General features: G+C 44.4%; 1 protein-coding gene across 1 annotated transcript; it reads left to right on the top strand.

Annotated features, from left to right (window-relative positions):
- The first annotated feature begins 5285 nt into the window (after positions 1–5285).
- On the top strand, positions 5286–6321 carry LOC120991046 (zinc finger CCHC domain-containing protein 3-like). Its single transcript, XM_040419939.1, has 2 exons — positions 5286–5545; positions 5730–6321. Exons 1-2 carry the CDS (start codon positions 5286–5288, stop codon positions 6319–6321), a joined length of 852 nt encoding a protein of 283 aa, XP_040275873.1.
- The last annotated feature ends 7505 nt before the right edge of the window (positions 6322–13826 follow it).

Raw genomic sequence — 13826 nt, 5'->3', positions numbered from 1 at the left:
GCACGTGTGAAATTCAATCGTTTTATACAGCTTTCATATTCTAGATAATCTAGTAAGATGTCGCACTAGGAAAACTAGACCCCAAACTGGTGCTCCTGTATAATTGAGACCACTCACTCAATCAAAAAAGGTATATAATAAGTAATATAACAGGGCACTCAAGAAACCGTGACCATGTGGTTCATATGGTTAAACACTTTATTTGCAGTTATAATCAAAATGCTGGTATTGGATGGTATTATCATAAAGATGATTGATATTAGGCAGCAAAAATAAAAATAATTCGATTATCACAATGGATACATCAATTTGTGCAATATACCAATAATGATAAATATAATAATATGACTTGCAACTATGGATCAATAGTCCCAAAAATATCTTGAATGGGTTGGTCAATCAATAGATCAAAACATAATTGTTACACCTGAGTGTCGATGTATAAAATCAGATGTATAGTAGCAAATGTATAAAAATCAAGTCTCTGTGTCCACCCTCAGTATCAGCAGCGTCCCACCGATACGAGGCAAGTAGCGGCGTCCCGCTACGTAATTACTTGCAAGTTTTAAGCTGGTTACCTTGTCTCTGACCACAGATTGTTAGACTTCCTCTCCCTTGATGTGCGCAGCACAATGTATCAGGAGGCTTTTCCTCGACGGCTCTGTCGTTGTATTTCACGTCACTGCCTGGATTTCCGGCTTACGGCCTCTAAGTAAAGGATTCCGCGATGGTATTATACCGGAGGTTTTTGCAGCAGTGTTAGATCAGAGGTTTCTCGTCGGGAACGATGTCCAGTGGTCGATTTAAGGTGCTTGGATCTTTCAGTATAAATAAGCAGGGGGTGTAGCACCAGACGCGTTTCGGGGTCTAACGTATTGCCCCTTCCTCAGTGGTAGCTTATTTATACTGAAAGATCCAAGCACCTTAAATCGACCACTGGACATCGTTCCCGACGAGAAACCTCTGATCTAACACTGCTGCAAAAACCTCCGGTATAATACCATCGCGGAATCCTTTACTTAGAGGCCGTAAGCCGGAAATCCAGGCAGTGACGTGAAATACAACGACAGAGCCGTCGAGGAAAAGCCTCCTGATACATTGTGCTGCGCACATCAAGGGAGAGGAAGTCTAACAATCTGTGGTCAGAGACAAGGTAACCAGCTTAAAATTTGCAAGTAATTACGTAGCGGGACGCCGCTACTTGCCTCGTATCGGTGGGACGCTGCTGATACTGAGGGTGGACACAGAGACTTGATTTTTATACATTTGCTACTATACATCTGATTTTATACATCGACACTCAGGTGTAACAATTATGTTTTGATCTATTGATTGACCAACCCATTCAAGATATTTTTGGGACTATTGATCCATAGTTGCAAGTCATATTATTATATTTATCATTATTGGTATATTGCACAAATTGATGTATCCATTGTGATAATCGAATTATTTTTATTTTTGCTGCCTAATATCAATCATCTTTATGATAATACCATCCAATACCAGCATTTTGATTATAACTGCAAATAAAGTGTTTAACCATATGAACCACATGGTCACGGTTTCTTGAGTGCCCTGTTATATTACTTATTATATAGCTTTCATATTCTGTAACAATAAAAAAAAACTTTAAAAAAATACTTAATATTGCAGCCCTTGCTGCATCTGTGATTGTTAAAAACAAGTTTTAAAAATTTTAATAATTTTCTAACTTTGAAAAAACACCGATTTTTGGCATTATCCAACATCTGGACTATTCAGTGTGCACTTTAAGCTAGAAATACAGCCATAATTTTCTGGGTTTTTAAAAACACACTTTTTTGCAAAAATACACAATTTTACAGCCCTTGCAGCATCAGCACGTGTAAAATTCAAGGGTTATATACTGCTGTCATATTTAAGTTCATTTTGCAGCCTTTGCTGCATATGTCATTGTGAGATATACACTTTAGGTACTGTGGTTATATTCAGGTATTTGAAAAACAGCAATTTTGGGCAAAAAAATTTAATTGCGGCCTAGTCTGGATCAGTCGGTGTGAGATACACCCTTTAGATACTGTAGTTATATTCTTCTATCAATAAAACAACCTTTTTGGGCAAAATACACAATTTTTCTGCCTTTGCAGCATCAGCACGTGTGAAATTCAAGGGTTATATAGTGCTGTCATATTCCTTATTAAACAAACACCCATTTTGAGCAAAAACTTAATTTTGAAGGCTTTGCTGCTTTTGTCATTGGGAGATACACACTTTAGATACTGTGGTTATATTCATTTATTTGAAAAACAGGCATTTTGTGCACAAAACTTTAATTGCGGCCTAGTCTGTATCAGTACGTATGAGATACACCCTTTAGATACTGTGGTTATATTATTCTATTAATAAAACACCCTTTTTGGGCAAAATACACAATTTTTCTGCCCTTTCAGCATCAGCACGTGTGAAATTCAAGGGTTATATACTGCTGTCATATTCAGTTATTAAGCAAACACCCTTTTTGGTCAAAAACTAAATTTTGCAGCCTTTGCAGCATATGTCATTGTGAGATACACACTTTAGATACTGTGGTTATATTCATTTATTTGAAAAACAGGCATTTTGTACACAAAACTTTAATTGCGGCCTAGTCTGTATCAGTACGTGTGAGATACACCCTTTACATACTGTGGCTCTATTCAGTTATTTGAAATACAGCCATTTTGGGCAAACAAATTTAATTGCGGCCTAGTCTGGATCAGTCGGTGTGAGATACACCCTTTAGATACTGTGGTTATATTCTGCTATTAATAAAACAAAATTTTTGGGCAAAATACCAAATTTTTCTGCCCTTGCAGCATCAGCACGTGTGAAATTCAAGGTTTATATACTGCTGTCATATTCAGTTATTAAACAAACACCCGTTTTGGTCAAAAAAGTTTATTTTGCAGCCTTTGCTGCATATGTCATTGTGAGATACACACTTTAGATACTGTGGCTATATTCAGTTATTTGAAAAACAAGCATTTTGTGCACAAAACTTTAATTGCAGCCTATCTCGTGTGAGATATTCCCTTTAGATACTGTGGTTATATTCTTCTATTAATAAAACACCCTTTTTGGGCAAAATACACAATTTTTCTGCCCTTGCAGCATCAGCACGTGTGAAATTCAAGGGTTATATACTGCAGTCATATTCAGTTATTAAACAAACACCCATTTTGGTCAAAAAAGTTTATTTTGCAGCCTTTGCTGCATATGTCATTGTGAGATACACACTTTAGATACTGTGGTTCTATTCAATAATATGTAAAACAGACATTTTTGGCCCAGAACTTTAATTGCGGCCTAGTCTGGATCAGGGCGTGTGAGATACACCCTTTACATACTGTGGTTCTATTCAGTTATTAAACAAACACTGATTTTGGGCAAAAAACTTTAATTGCGGACTAGTCTGCATCTGTACGTGGGAGATCCAACCTTTATATATTGTGGTTCTATTCTGCTATTAATTAAACACCCATTTAGGGCAAGATCCTAAATTTGAGAAATATGAGGAGAGCGTCAAAGAAGGGATGTGGCCCAGGTCGTGGTGCTGCTGGTGGAGCTCCTGTTGCAGGGAGAGGATGTGCTCGATCTGTGCGCATCACTTCCTGTCAGCTGACCATAACATCATCGCAGGACCTTCAAGGTGAGAGCTGCCGACGAAACCAAACATCGGGCTGTGTACTGCGCTTGGAGACAGGGCCGGGAGGCCAACGGTGTATGCTCGGGGGGAGCGCTGCCCTTTCCCCAGGGGGTGGCGCTTTCTTCCGGTATGGAGACCCGGGCTACGGCCATCTGGCGCACTTTACCAGGCAGCCAGGATGGAGATGTGAGGAGGGAGAGCGGTGGAGACCCGATGCAAGCAGCTCCGGGAGTATGGGAGGTGGAGGTGGAAGTAGAAGAATTGAAAAAGCCATGTGTGCATTCAAGTGGACTGTCGCAGCTTTGAGGTAAGCAGCACGGAGTGCAAGCATGGCAGTCAAGTGCTCCAGCATGGAGCAGTGTGGAGAAGCAGGGCCTCGGTGGCGGGAGTCTCAGGAAGATAAGCAGCCTGGACTCCTCGCTAGACCGGGCTGGTTTGCGTTTGGGGAAACCATACGTAGCTTTGGAGAAGAAACCTGTTGCTGAACAGGCAATGGATAAGGAGAACAAGGTTATTGCTTAACAATCAGCACGCAGAAGTGTGGTTACTACCAAAGCTGCAAGTCAAGTGGTTGTGAAAGTGCCGCCAAAGGTATTCAGGGCGGAAATTTCTGAGACTGGAGCAGGGGCGGAGATACGTGACTCCAAACAGAGTAGGAGTGTATCTCACCCTGAGGTGTCTCGTTCTGGAGTGTCAAGCATATCTCGCCCTAATGCGTCTCAAACTACAAGCAAGGGGATTAAAGTAATGCCTAATTGGGGAATCCAGGGTCCCACAGATACTGCATCAGACCTGGCTTTCCATGTAATGTACATCTTGGACTGTATGATACTGTTATAAAGGACTTAAGGAAAGCAAAATTGGAGTACAAAAATATCAAAATGCAGGAGGACTTATTACCTAAGTGAAGGAGAGGAACCCTCACTGCTAAGCTAGATAAGTTGGAGGAAGAGGCGTCAGTATTGGAAGAAAGGAAAGCTGCTATAGAAAGGAATGGCGGCCCTTTTATTGAAAAGTTCAGAAATGATGAACGTTTTGAAATTATGTCCGGTTGTCAGTCTGGATCTTCTGACCTGTCAGGGCTACAGGTCAGGAGCCAGAGAGAGGCGGCAGAAAGTGAATCGGAACAGGACTTCTTGCTGGATGGGAAGGGGGAAACCTTTTGGTGTCAGGGAATAGCCTCCGGGGAGAAAAGCGAGTCTGGTGGAGGGCTGATATTACAAAAGATCAGGCAGCTAGAATCCCCGGTAGGTAAGCTCTATTTTGGTAATGAAGAGGTACCTGAAGAGGAAAAAGTAAAGGTGGAAAAAAGTAAAACCAAAATCACAGAGTGAGAAGTCTTGGTGTATACCCCTTTTAACCCCGCTGCTGAGCCCAGCCTAGCTCCTGATGTGGAGCAAGGTATTACAGAGCGGGAGAGTTGTTTGGCTGCAGACAAGGTGAAGGAGAGTTTTTTGGCTGCGGACAAGGTAAAGACGGACGAGGTGGAGGCGGACAAGGTCGCAAAAAGGGCGGACAAGGTAGCTCCTTCTGCGGTAGAGGGGGTGGTGGTGCCTGCTAGGCACCACTGGCATCTGAAGAGACAACGGCAAGAAAAGATAAGAAAAGTGATGGCAAAATGATGGAGCCAGTACAGAATACAGTGGTGATTAAGGGTAGAAGTGGGGAGAACCCAGCCAGTCTAGGGGGAGTAATTGGTGGTTCCCGGGTAAAAAGTGATAAACATGTGGTGGAAAGTGGAGTGAACGATGCAAAAAGAGATGTGAAAGGTAGTATGAAAGAAGGGGAGAATGGAGTCGGTAATGCAGGACCAAGTGCGGATGCAAGTGTGGATGCAAGTGTGGATGCAAGTGGGAATGCAAAAGTAAGTGAAAATATGTAAGTGAGTGGAATTGATGTAAGGGGGAATGTTGTAGGTGGTGAAAATGTGGATATGGAAGAATATGACAAAAGGATTTTGACTGCTGAGGATATGGAGAACTTGAGAAAAGAGGAGGAGGAGGAAGAAAGGGAGAGACAGTCAAAAAAGGCAAAACATACTTTTGCAAATATCGTTAAGCAGGGAGCAAAGGGACTCTTTGCCCACAGGATCTGGCAAGGGTAACTTGCAACGACGCCTCTTGGGGGCCTTGAAAGAGGGTGCAGAGACCTCCATACAAGCAGAGGGTGAATCGGTTGACCTGTCTTTCTGGACGGAGAGACACGGGCTGAGAGTCTTCCAAGAGGAAAAGGGGGGTGAGACCATCTGGACTCACCCCACAGCCGGTGGGGACCATAGGAATGTGGCCCGTCTGTTTTGGAAAAGTAAGGAAGCAACACCTTCCAGGAAGACTGTTGTGGAGCTTTTCCTGCAGATGGGTTTTGAGGCGAAAGACATCTATGCCCTCATCCATCCTTACGGGACCAAGTTCTTTGACGTCAGCTTTGTCCGGCCAGAGGGGCTTGAGCTCTTCTGGTCCAGATATGATCTGACAAAGAGCACCCCTGAGTGTCAGGGTTTTGCCGTCCAGGCCATCACCCGCCAGAACAAGGTGAAGAAAGTGACTGTGTTAACGTGTAATGAGTCTCTTTCTAGTGTAGATATAGCGACCTGGCTGAGTCACTATGGTGAAGTGGGCTACCCAGCCAAGGTCCTGGACGAGCATAGTATTTGAAGACGTATCTTAGCTTGTCACTTTGGAGTGATCAAGCTGGTAGACGATCATAAGGTGCATTACCACGACCCGGTACAGGATGCAATAAAGTTTATTGCATCGTGTACCGGGTCGTGGTAATGCGTCTTATGATCGTCTACCAGCTTGATCACTCCAAAGTGGTAAGATACGTTTTCCAATATATACCCGAGTGGTGACTTGGCCTTCGTCCCACGGGGCTTCATGACGCATCTGGCAGCACCGACCTGCACCTTTTATACTTCACAGCTCACCTGCAATACGGTTGCACTTAACTTCGGTGCAACCATAACAGGTGAGTCTATCGCATCCACCAGCTCTTTGAAAGAAGCTGTTGTACCTCGATTTACTTACCCTATGAGCGCCTTTCTCACCTTTGGCTGTTACCTTACGAGCATAGTATTTGGTCAGGTGCCTGGACCTTTAACATGATGTTGAGGGCCCAGGGAAATTCTGTTACCCATATCCCCTCCTCAGCCTTTATAGGGAGGGATCGGATAATGTTTTTTACCAGGGGCAGCCAAAGGTCTGCCACAGGTGCGGCGACCCCACACACTTCAGTGCACAGTGTAAGACCCAGAGGTGCGTGAGGTGTGGAGGGAGTGACCATCTTGCCGCAACCTGTCGGAAGATCAGTTGTAACCTGTGTGGAGACCTGGGTCACCTGTTTAGTAGCTGTCCGCTTGCCTTTGCCAACCAGGCTCAGGGACAGGCTCAGAACCAGACAGGTACTAGCCGCAAGGCTGGGACTGCAGTTGGTGAAGAGTCTGCTGCCGTGACTAGGCAGGCTGGTGAGGGGACAAGTGCCGGGGATCCCAGCACTTGAGGAAGCAAAAAGGCTTCTGATAAGGGAAAAAAATTATGGCAGCTAGGGTCAGGCGGCAGGAACAACGCCATAAACAGAGGGAGCATGAGGCAGCTAATCCCTCAACTGATACCCTAGTTGAGAATCCGGCCAATAGTGGCCAAGATGACAGTGATGATGATGGGAACCCCGGAGTTCATCCTGAAGAGGCTGACCTCTCCGCTGTCTCTGTCTCCTCAGTTGGGGATAGTGTGGATGAGGAGGACAGAGAATTGTGGGTGAGGAGCAGGAACAAGCATGGTAAGAAGAGATCCGTCCATCCCACTCTCCCTTGACCAGATACCAAGGGAGATTTCGGCTGGTGCCCCTCTTGTGGAGGTCTCCAACTGGTATTGTATCCTAAGTGATACCTCTGAGGCTGGCTTGGCTGAGGGGGAGGCGAGGTATGCGGTGCCGGAGGGTGAGAAGGCCTCCTCGCGGGTTGCCGGACCCTGGCCTTCAGAGGGGAAACCTTCTGGAGGGGGGGCCAAGTCAGATCCTGTGGGCAAAGAGAAATGTGATATGGATGTCTCCCAGTGCCTGAAAAGGCAGAAAGAAAGTAAGGAGTCAGATGGTTGTGATGGTGAGGGTGGCGGTGGGGTTAAGAAGAAAGCTATCTAGTTCAATCACTTATGATGGCGGAACTCACCCCGTTGATGCTAGAAAGCATTAATGTTGCTAGCATTAAGTCAGATATGGCTCGCTATGTGGCCTTTGATTTTTTCATCCATCTTGATGCTGATGTTTTATTTTTGCAAGAGACCTGGTTGACTTCCACAGAGTTAATAGAGAAAGCGAAGAGAGAGTAGAGGCATAGTCCATCCTTCTGGTCTCTTGCGGCCGAGCCACGTAGCGGTACTTTTTAAAACCGCTGGAAGAGTGGAATGCAGGAAAGTAATTGAACTAGAAATGGGAAGGTGCCTGATCCTGGATGTGCTCATGGTAGGACAAGAGCTGAGGCTCATTAACATCTATGGTTCACAAACTGTGTGGGACCGTAAATGTCTTCTCATGAGGATTAAAACTTACCTTTTTTCCAGCCGTCAGGTGATCTTTGGTGGAGACTTCAACAATGTGACAAGAGTATGTGATAGAGGAGGCTCCAGAGTCAAGCTGGATACTGATAGCGTCGTATTGAGTAAGATAGTTGAGGAAGCTAGTCTGGTGGATGTTCATCTAAAGCATAAGCCAGACCACGTGGACTTCACCTTTCATCAAAGTAGCAATAGGTCTAGGATAGATAGGTTTTATTTGAAGGAGGAAGCTGTTTTTTTAGTCTTAAAATCTGAGGAAGTGGTTTTCTCCGATCACTGTTTAATTTGTTTTTCTTTGAATATTGCAGAGACCCCCTGTATGGACAGAGGTTTGTGGAAGTTGAATTCATCTCTCCTGGAAGATGTGGCAATAAGACAATCCTTTGAGGAGTTCCTTTAGGGCCAGGAACCGTTAGTGGACCTCTGCAACAGTAAGTCAGAGTGGTGGGAGATGTTTAAAACAAGGACGGCGAGGTTCTTCTGAGAGCTCTCGTACCTCAGGTGCCAGGACAGAAATCATCTGCACCAGGAACTGAGGAAGAAACTTGAAAATCTTGTCTCAATGGGAGGTAGCCGCAAGGATATATCTCGTGTGAAGTCCTTGCTTAAGAGGTGTCAGTACGATAGGTACACATCTTTGGTTACTGAGAGGGATTTCGGGAAATGCCCGACCCTTATGGCAACTGTAAGATGTCAGTAAGAAGTAAGTTGGTGACAGGCCTGATTGATAGTACAGGATCCCTGAAGAGGTCCAAATCCGGGATCCTGGAGGTTGTCAGGTCTTTCTACTCTCACCTCTTGGGTAGGAAAGAACTAGATCGGGACAAGTTTTCAGCTTTCTTGGCTGAAGCTGTTCCCAAGGAAGGAATGGACCCCGCTCTTGCCGTTTTGTCTGAACCAATCAGGGAAGAGGAAGTGAGACTGGCCATTGAAGGGCTTAGGCCCAAGAAATCGCCAGGTCCACATGGCTTAACATCTGAGTGGTACAGGACTTTCAAGGAACAGTTAATTCCTCCATTGACTGAGGTCTTTAATGAGTGTCTTTACCAAAGTCAATGGGTAAGTCAGCCCTGATTATTCTGTCAAAGGGTAAAGATCCATCCAGTATTGAGAATTGGAGACCCATATCGCTTCTCAATACGGACAGAAAGATCCTGGCAAAAATACTTTTTAAAAGATTGGTGAAGTTTGCACCGAGACTTCTTTCGGGGGCTCAGCACTGAACAGTTCCCGGTCGGAGCGCTTTTAGCACCGTTCTCAGTGTCCGAGAGGCAAGGCAGGGCGGACCTTTAGAAAGGGTTTCTTCTGACTTTGGATCAGGCTAAAGCTTTTGACCGGGTGAACCACGAGTATCTGTGGTCTGTCCTTTTGTGGTACGGTCTGCCGGGGAGGTTTGTGAATTGGCTAAAGGTCTTCTACAAAGGGGCTGAGAGTTTCCCGTTGGTCAGTGGTTCGTCAGGACAGCCTTTCGAGGTCGCTTCCGGTGTCCGTCAAGGATGTCCATTAAGCCCCTTGCTGTACGTGTTTGCGATCGATCCCTTCATTAGAAGGGTAGATCGTGGACCATTGGCAGGGGTGGGGATGGAACTGGCGGGGGCAAGGGGGCCGTCTTTGAGGGTGGTAGCATATGCGGACGATGTCACCATTTTTGCCTCTTCTGGTGAGGAGGAGGGGTGGGTTATGTCGGAAGTCGACCGCTATTCAGAGGTTTCTGTGTCTCGGATCAACCGTGATAAATGTGAAACTCTCTGGTTGGGAGAAGGAGATCCTGCTTTTGATCTCCAGGGCACTCTCCCAGAGCCTCAGGAAACTGTCAAAGTTCTCGGCATCAATTTTGGCCAGGATGAGGACTATCATCAGAAAAATTGGGAAGGCAGACTGAAAGATGTCGGTCAAAAGGTGGACCGCTGGAAGGGTGGGTCTTTGACCCTCAGGGAAAGGGTTCACCTGTGCAAGGCTTATCTGATCCCGGTACTATTGTACTTGGGCACTGTCTGTGTCCTGCGAGGCTCTCTCTGGGCAACGGTCTACAGCCTCTTTTTCCAGATGTTATGGGGAAACAGGCTGAACCTAGTCAAGAGAGATGTCACTTACCGACCAAGGAGACTAGGTGGGTTGGATATGGTCAACCCAGTGGTATTCCTAACGAATACCTTCTTAAAAGCTAACATTGCAAACCTCTGGATGGAGAGGGCTCCTTGGTGGGTAAATTCCTGTAGGGAATGGTTTCGGCCCTTTTTCCAGGAATGGGAGACAGGAGGGCGTGTGAAAGACCTACGCTCGTCAAGGCAGAGATATCTCCAGGCTTATGTTGCCCCGGTCCTGAGAATTATAAAGCGATAGGGACTTGGGAGGGGAGAGATAGAGACCAAGTCAAGGTTCGCCCTTGATTTTAGGGTCCTGTCTACCTTCTTCCAGCCTCCGTTGGCCTTGAGGGATTGCCCAAGTTGGGATCTAGAGGGCGGGGTGACTTAATTAAATTTGGTGAGGATCCCCTTGAAAGTTTGGGATGTGGCTTGGCGCTGCTTCCATGGTAAGCTATATGTAAGGGATAATGTGAATTGTAGAAACTCTGAGGAAAGGGGCGATTCAGCCTCTAGAAATGGACAAATTCATTAAAAAGGCAGCCGCAGCATGCGTGGCAAGAGAAACTAAAATGGCGCCCGGAACACACGAAGTCTGCCGGCTGCAAACAGCAAACTTCTACTGGCGCTGAAAGATTTTGTACAGATGGTCTTTTCCCTTTGGCCTCTCCTTCTCCCATGAAGGTCGTCGCATATCCATCTCCTCTCCCAAGGACCTGGAAAAAATATATGCTCATCTTAAGATTCAGCCACTACCGATCGAAAATTGGGACATGCTTCAGGATACAGTAACCCTCCCTGATCTTCCAACTGTTTTTACCCTGGGAGCCGCCTCACACCCCCAAGCCGCAAAGAGGAAGAAGATTGAACACCTCCACTTCGAGGAGACTACCACCCATAGACGAGTGAAGATCTGAATCGTCATTAAGCAGATAACTGTATAACTCTCTACTGATAATATGTCAGTGATTTTTTCAATAATCGGGTAGATTTAACAACCTATTTGCCCTTGATTAGATCTTATATTTTCCCTCTCTGTCTTCTTATTTATATTGCATTGAGCTGAATCAGTGAATATCTGTAGGATGGCAGAAGATGTTCTAATTTCTGTTCCTTATTATTCTTTTTCTTTGCTGATCTTTTCCTCATACTCCCCCTTAAAGCACCAGTGCTGCTCATTGTACCTCTCTTTTCTGCTCCTTTTAAAGTCCAGGAGAGGGCTTACATTCTGACTTACATTCAGAAATACTGTCTGGTATATGTTGCTTATTGGAGGGAAACTCTTAGAGAATTTACCTTACCCCCCAAGAGTTTGCAGAGCTCTCTAGCTCTGCTATAATGTTATATATTTGTCACTGTTATGTTCATTTTATGCTTTGCCTTTTATGTTTTATTTTTCCTTTTGTCTTTGTTTTCCAATCAGGTACATCACTGTGTACGCTCATTCTACAATCCTATCTGAGACCTATGGGACATCCCGTTGCTTCGCTTGAGGAGGCTGAGTGTTACTTAATCTCCTTTTTTTTCCTCACTACAAATAGCGAGTTTCACTTTATCATTGCACTTGAATATCCTACCCTTCACTTTGAATCATGGCTGACCTTTGTATAGCATCCTTCAACGTGAAGGGCTTCAACTCTCCTTCCAAACGTAGCCAAATTTTTTCTTACTTGAGGAAGGAAAAGTGTTCAATCATTTTCCTCCAAGAAACCCACTTTAAGTTTGATAAATACCCAAACCTCACACACTCATTATTTTTGGACTGGTACCATTGTGGTTCAGGGTCCTCGGCCTCCAAAGGTGTAAGCATAGGGATCAGGAAACATCTCCCATTCACATATATTCAGCATATTCAAGATAATGAGGGGAGATATATATTGCTTAAAGGATCTATAGCAAATCAAGTTTATACTTTTATTAATCTTTATGCCCCCAATGCTGGCCAGGCTGCCTGGATTATAGAGGTCCTATCCTTATTGGAATCATACAGAGAAGGAGTGGTGGTTCTGGGTGGAGATCTTAATTTAACGCTAGAACCAAATATCGACTCCACCTCTAAAAGATCAGCAATATCAACCAAAGTTCTCAGACATCTCAAGAAATTCCTGCATAACTGGTCGATTTGCGATGTCTGGAGACTCTTTAATCCAAAGGAGTAAGATTACTCCTTCTTTTCTCCAGTACATGGGTCTTATCACAGACTAGATTACCTATTCATATCAAAGGAACACCTCCAGTTTTGTAGCCTGGCCAGCATTGGTACTATGCACCTATCAGATCACTCCCCGGTTTTCTTGACAATGTCTGCCCCCACCCTAGAACCACGTCCCTTTAGATGGTGCCTAAATGAGCAATTAATCTTTCCTGGTGAACCTCTATTCCAAACACAAAAAGCTTTAGAAGAATAGTTTTCTCTCAATTATAAGTCAGTCACATCTTGCCGAGTGTTATGGGATGCTCATAAAGCTTTTATGAGAGGTCATTTTATCTCTATGGGAGCTAAAGCCAAGAAAGCCAGAAGAACCCAAATAGACTCTCTATTAGTCAAAATCCAAAAACTTGAATCCCTAATCTCTGTTAGAATCTCACCTTTTAGAATTAACTGAAACACGTGAAGCCTTAAAAAAGATCTTAAACAATGCCTCAGCCAAATATTATCTACAAGCGCAATTTAAGTATTATGCCCATGGTGATAGAGCTTCTAAATTTATGATGCAACGCATAAAACAAAGGAAAGCCGATAATTACATTCATCCCAATAAAACTTCTAGCAGTGGTTTGGCCTACTCCACTGCTGATATTGCGGCCCAATTTAGAGAATTCTATCACTCTCTATACAACTTAAAAGACCCCAAAACAAGATTGCAGTATCCCTTCCCGCCACACGAGGCCATAACAAATTTTCTACATTCCTTGTCCCTCCTGGTCCTTTCTAAACAACAGGCACAAATATTGCAAGCCCCTTTTTAAATGAATTAGAAGTCACTATTAAACAACTACCTAGAGGGAAATGTCCAGGCCCTGATGGCCTTCCAGCCTCCTACTATCACTCGCTCTCCAAAATACTAAACCCCCATCTACTTGAAGTGTGCAACAGCTCTCTAACTGGCACTAACATGTCTGCAGATATGACTAAAGCCCATATCTCCCTGATTCATAAAGAAGGGAAAGATAGCTCTAATTGTGCGAACTATCGTCCGATTTCCCTGCTAAACTTAGACCTAAAAATTTTAGCTAAGATGTTGGCCACACGTTTATCTACTTTCCTCCCTACTCTGATCCAGAAAGATCAGGTAGGTTTCGTGAGGGGCAGGGAAGGAAAAGATAATACCTCCAGAGTCTTAAATTGCATATTCCATGAAAAAAGATTTAAATGTCCTCTGATCCTTCTCAGCACTGAGTAGATTGGGACTTCATGAGCAAGGTACTATCCATATTTGGGATCCCAGTTCACTTAATAAATGCAGTATTTTCCTTATATTCAAACGCATCAGCTTCGGTTATTATTAATAACTCCCTGTCCTC

The sequence above is a fragment of the Bufo bufo genome, chromosome 2, assembly GCF_905171765.1.
Source record: "Bufo bufo chromosome 2, aBufBuf1.1, whole genome shotgun sequence".
Taxonomy (NCBI): Eukaryota; Metazoa; Chordata; class Amphibia; order Anura; family Bufonidae; genus Bufo; species Bufo bufo.
This window is presented reverse-complemented; position numbering and strand designations above follow the sequence as displayed.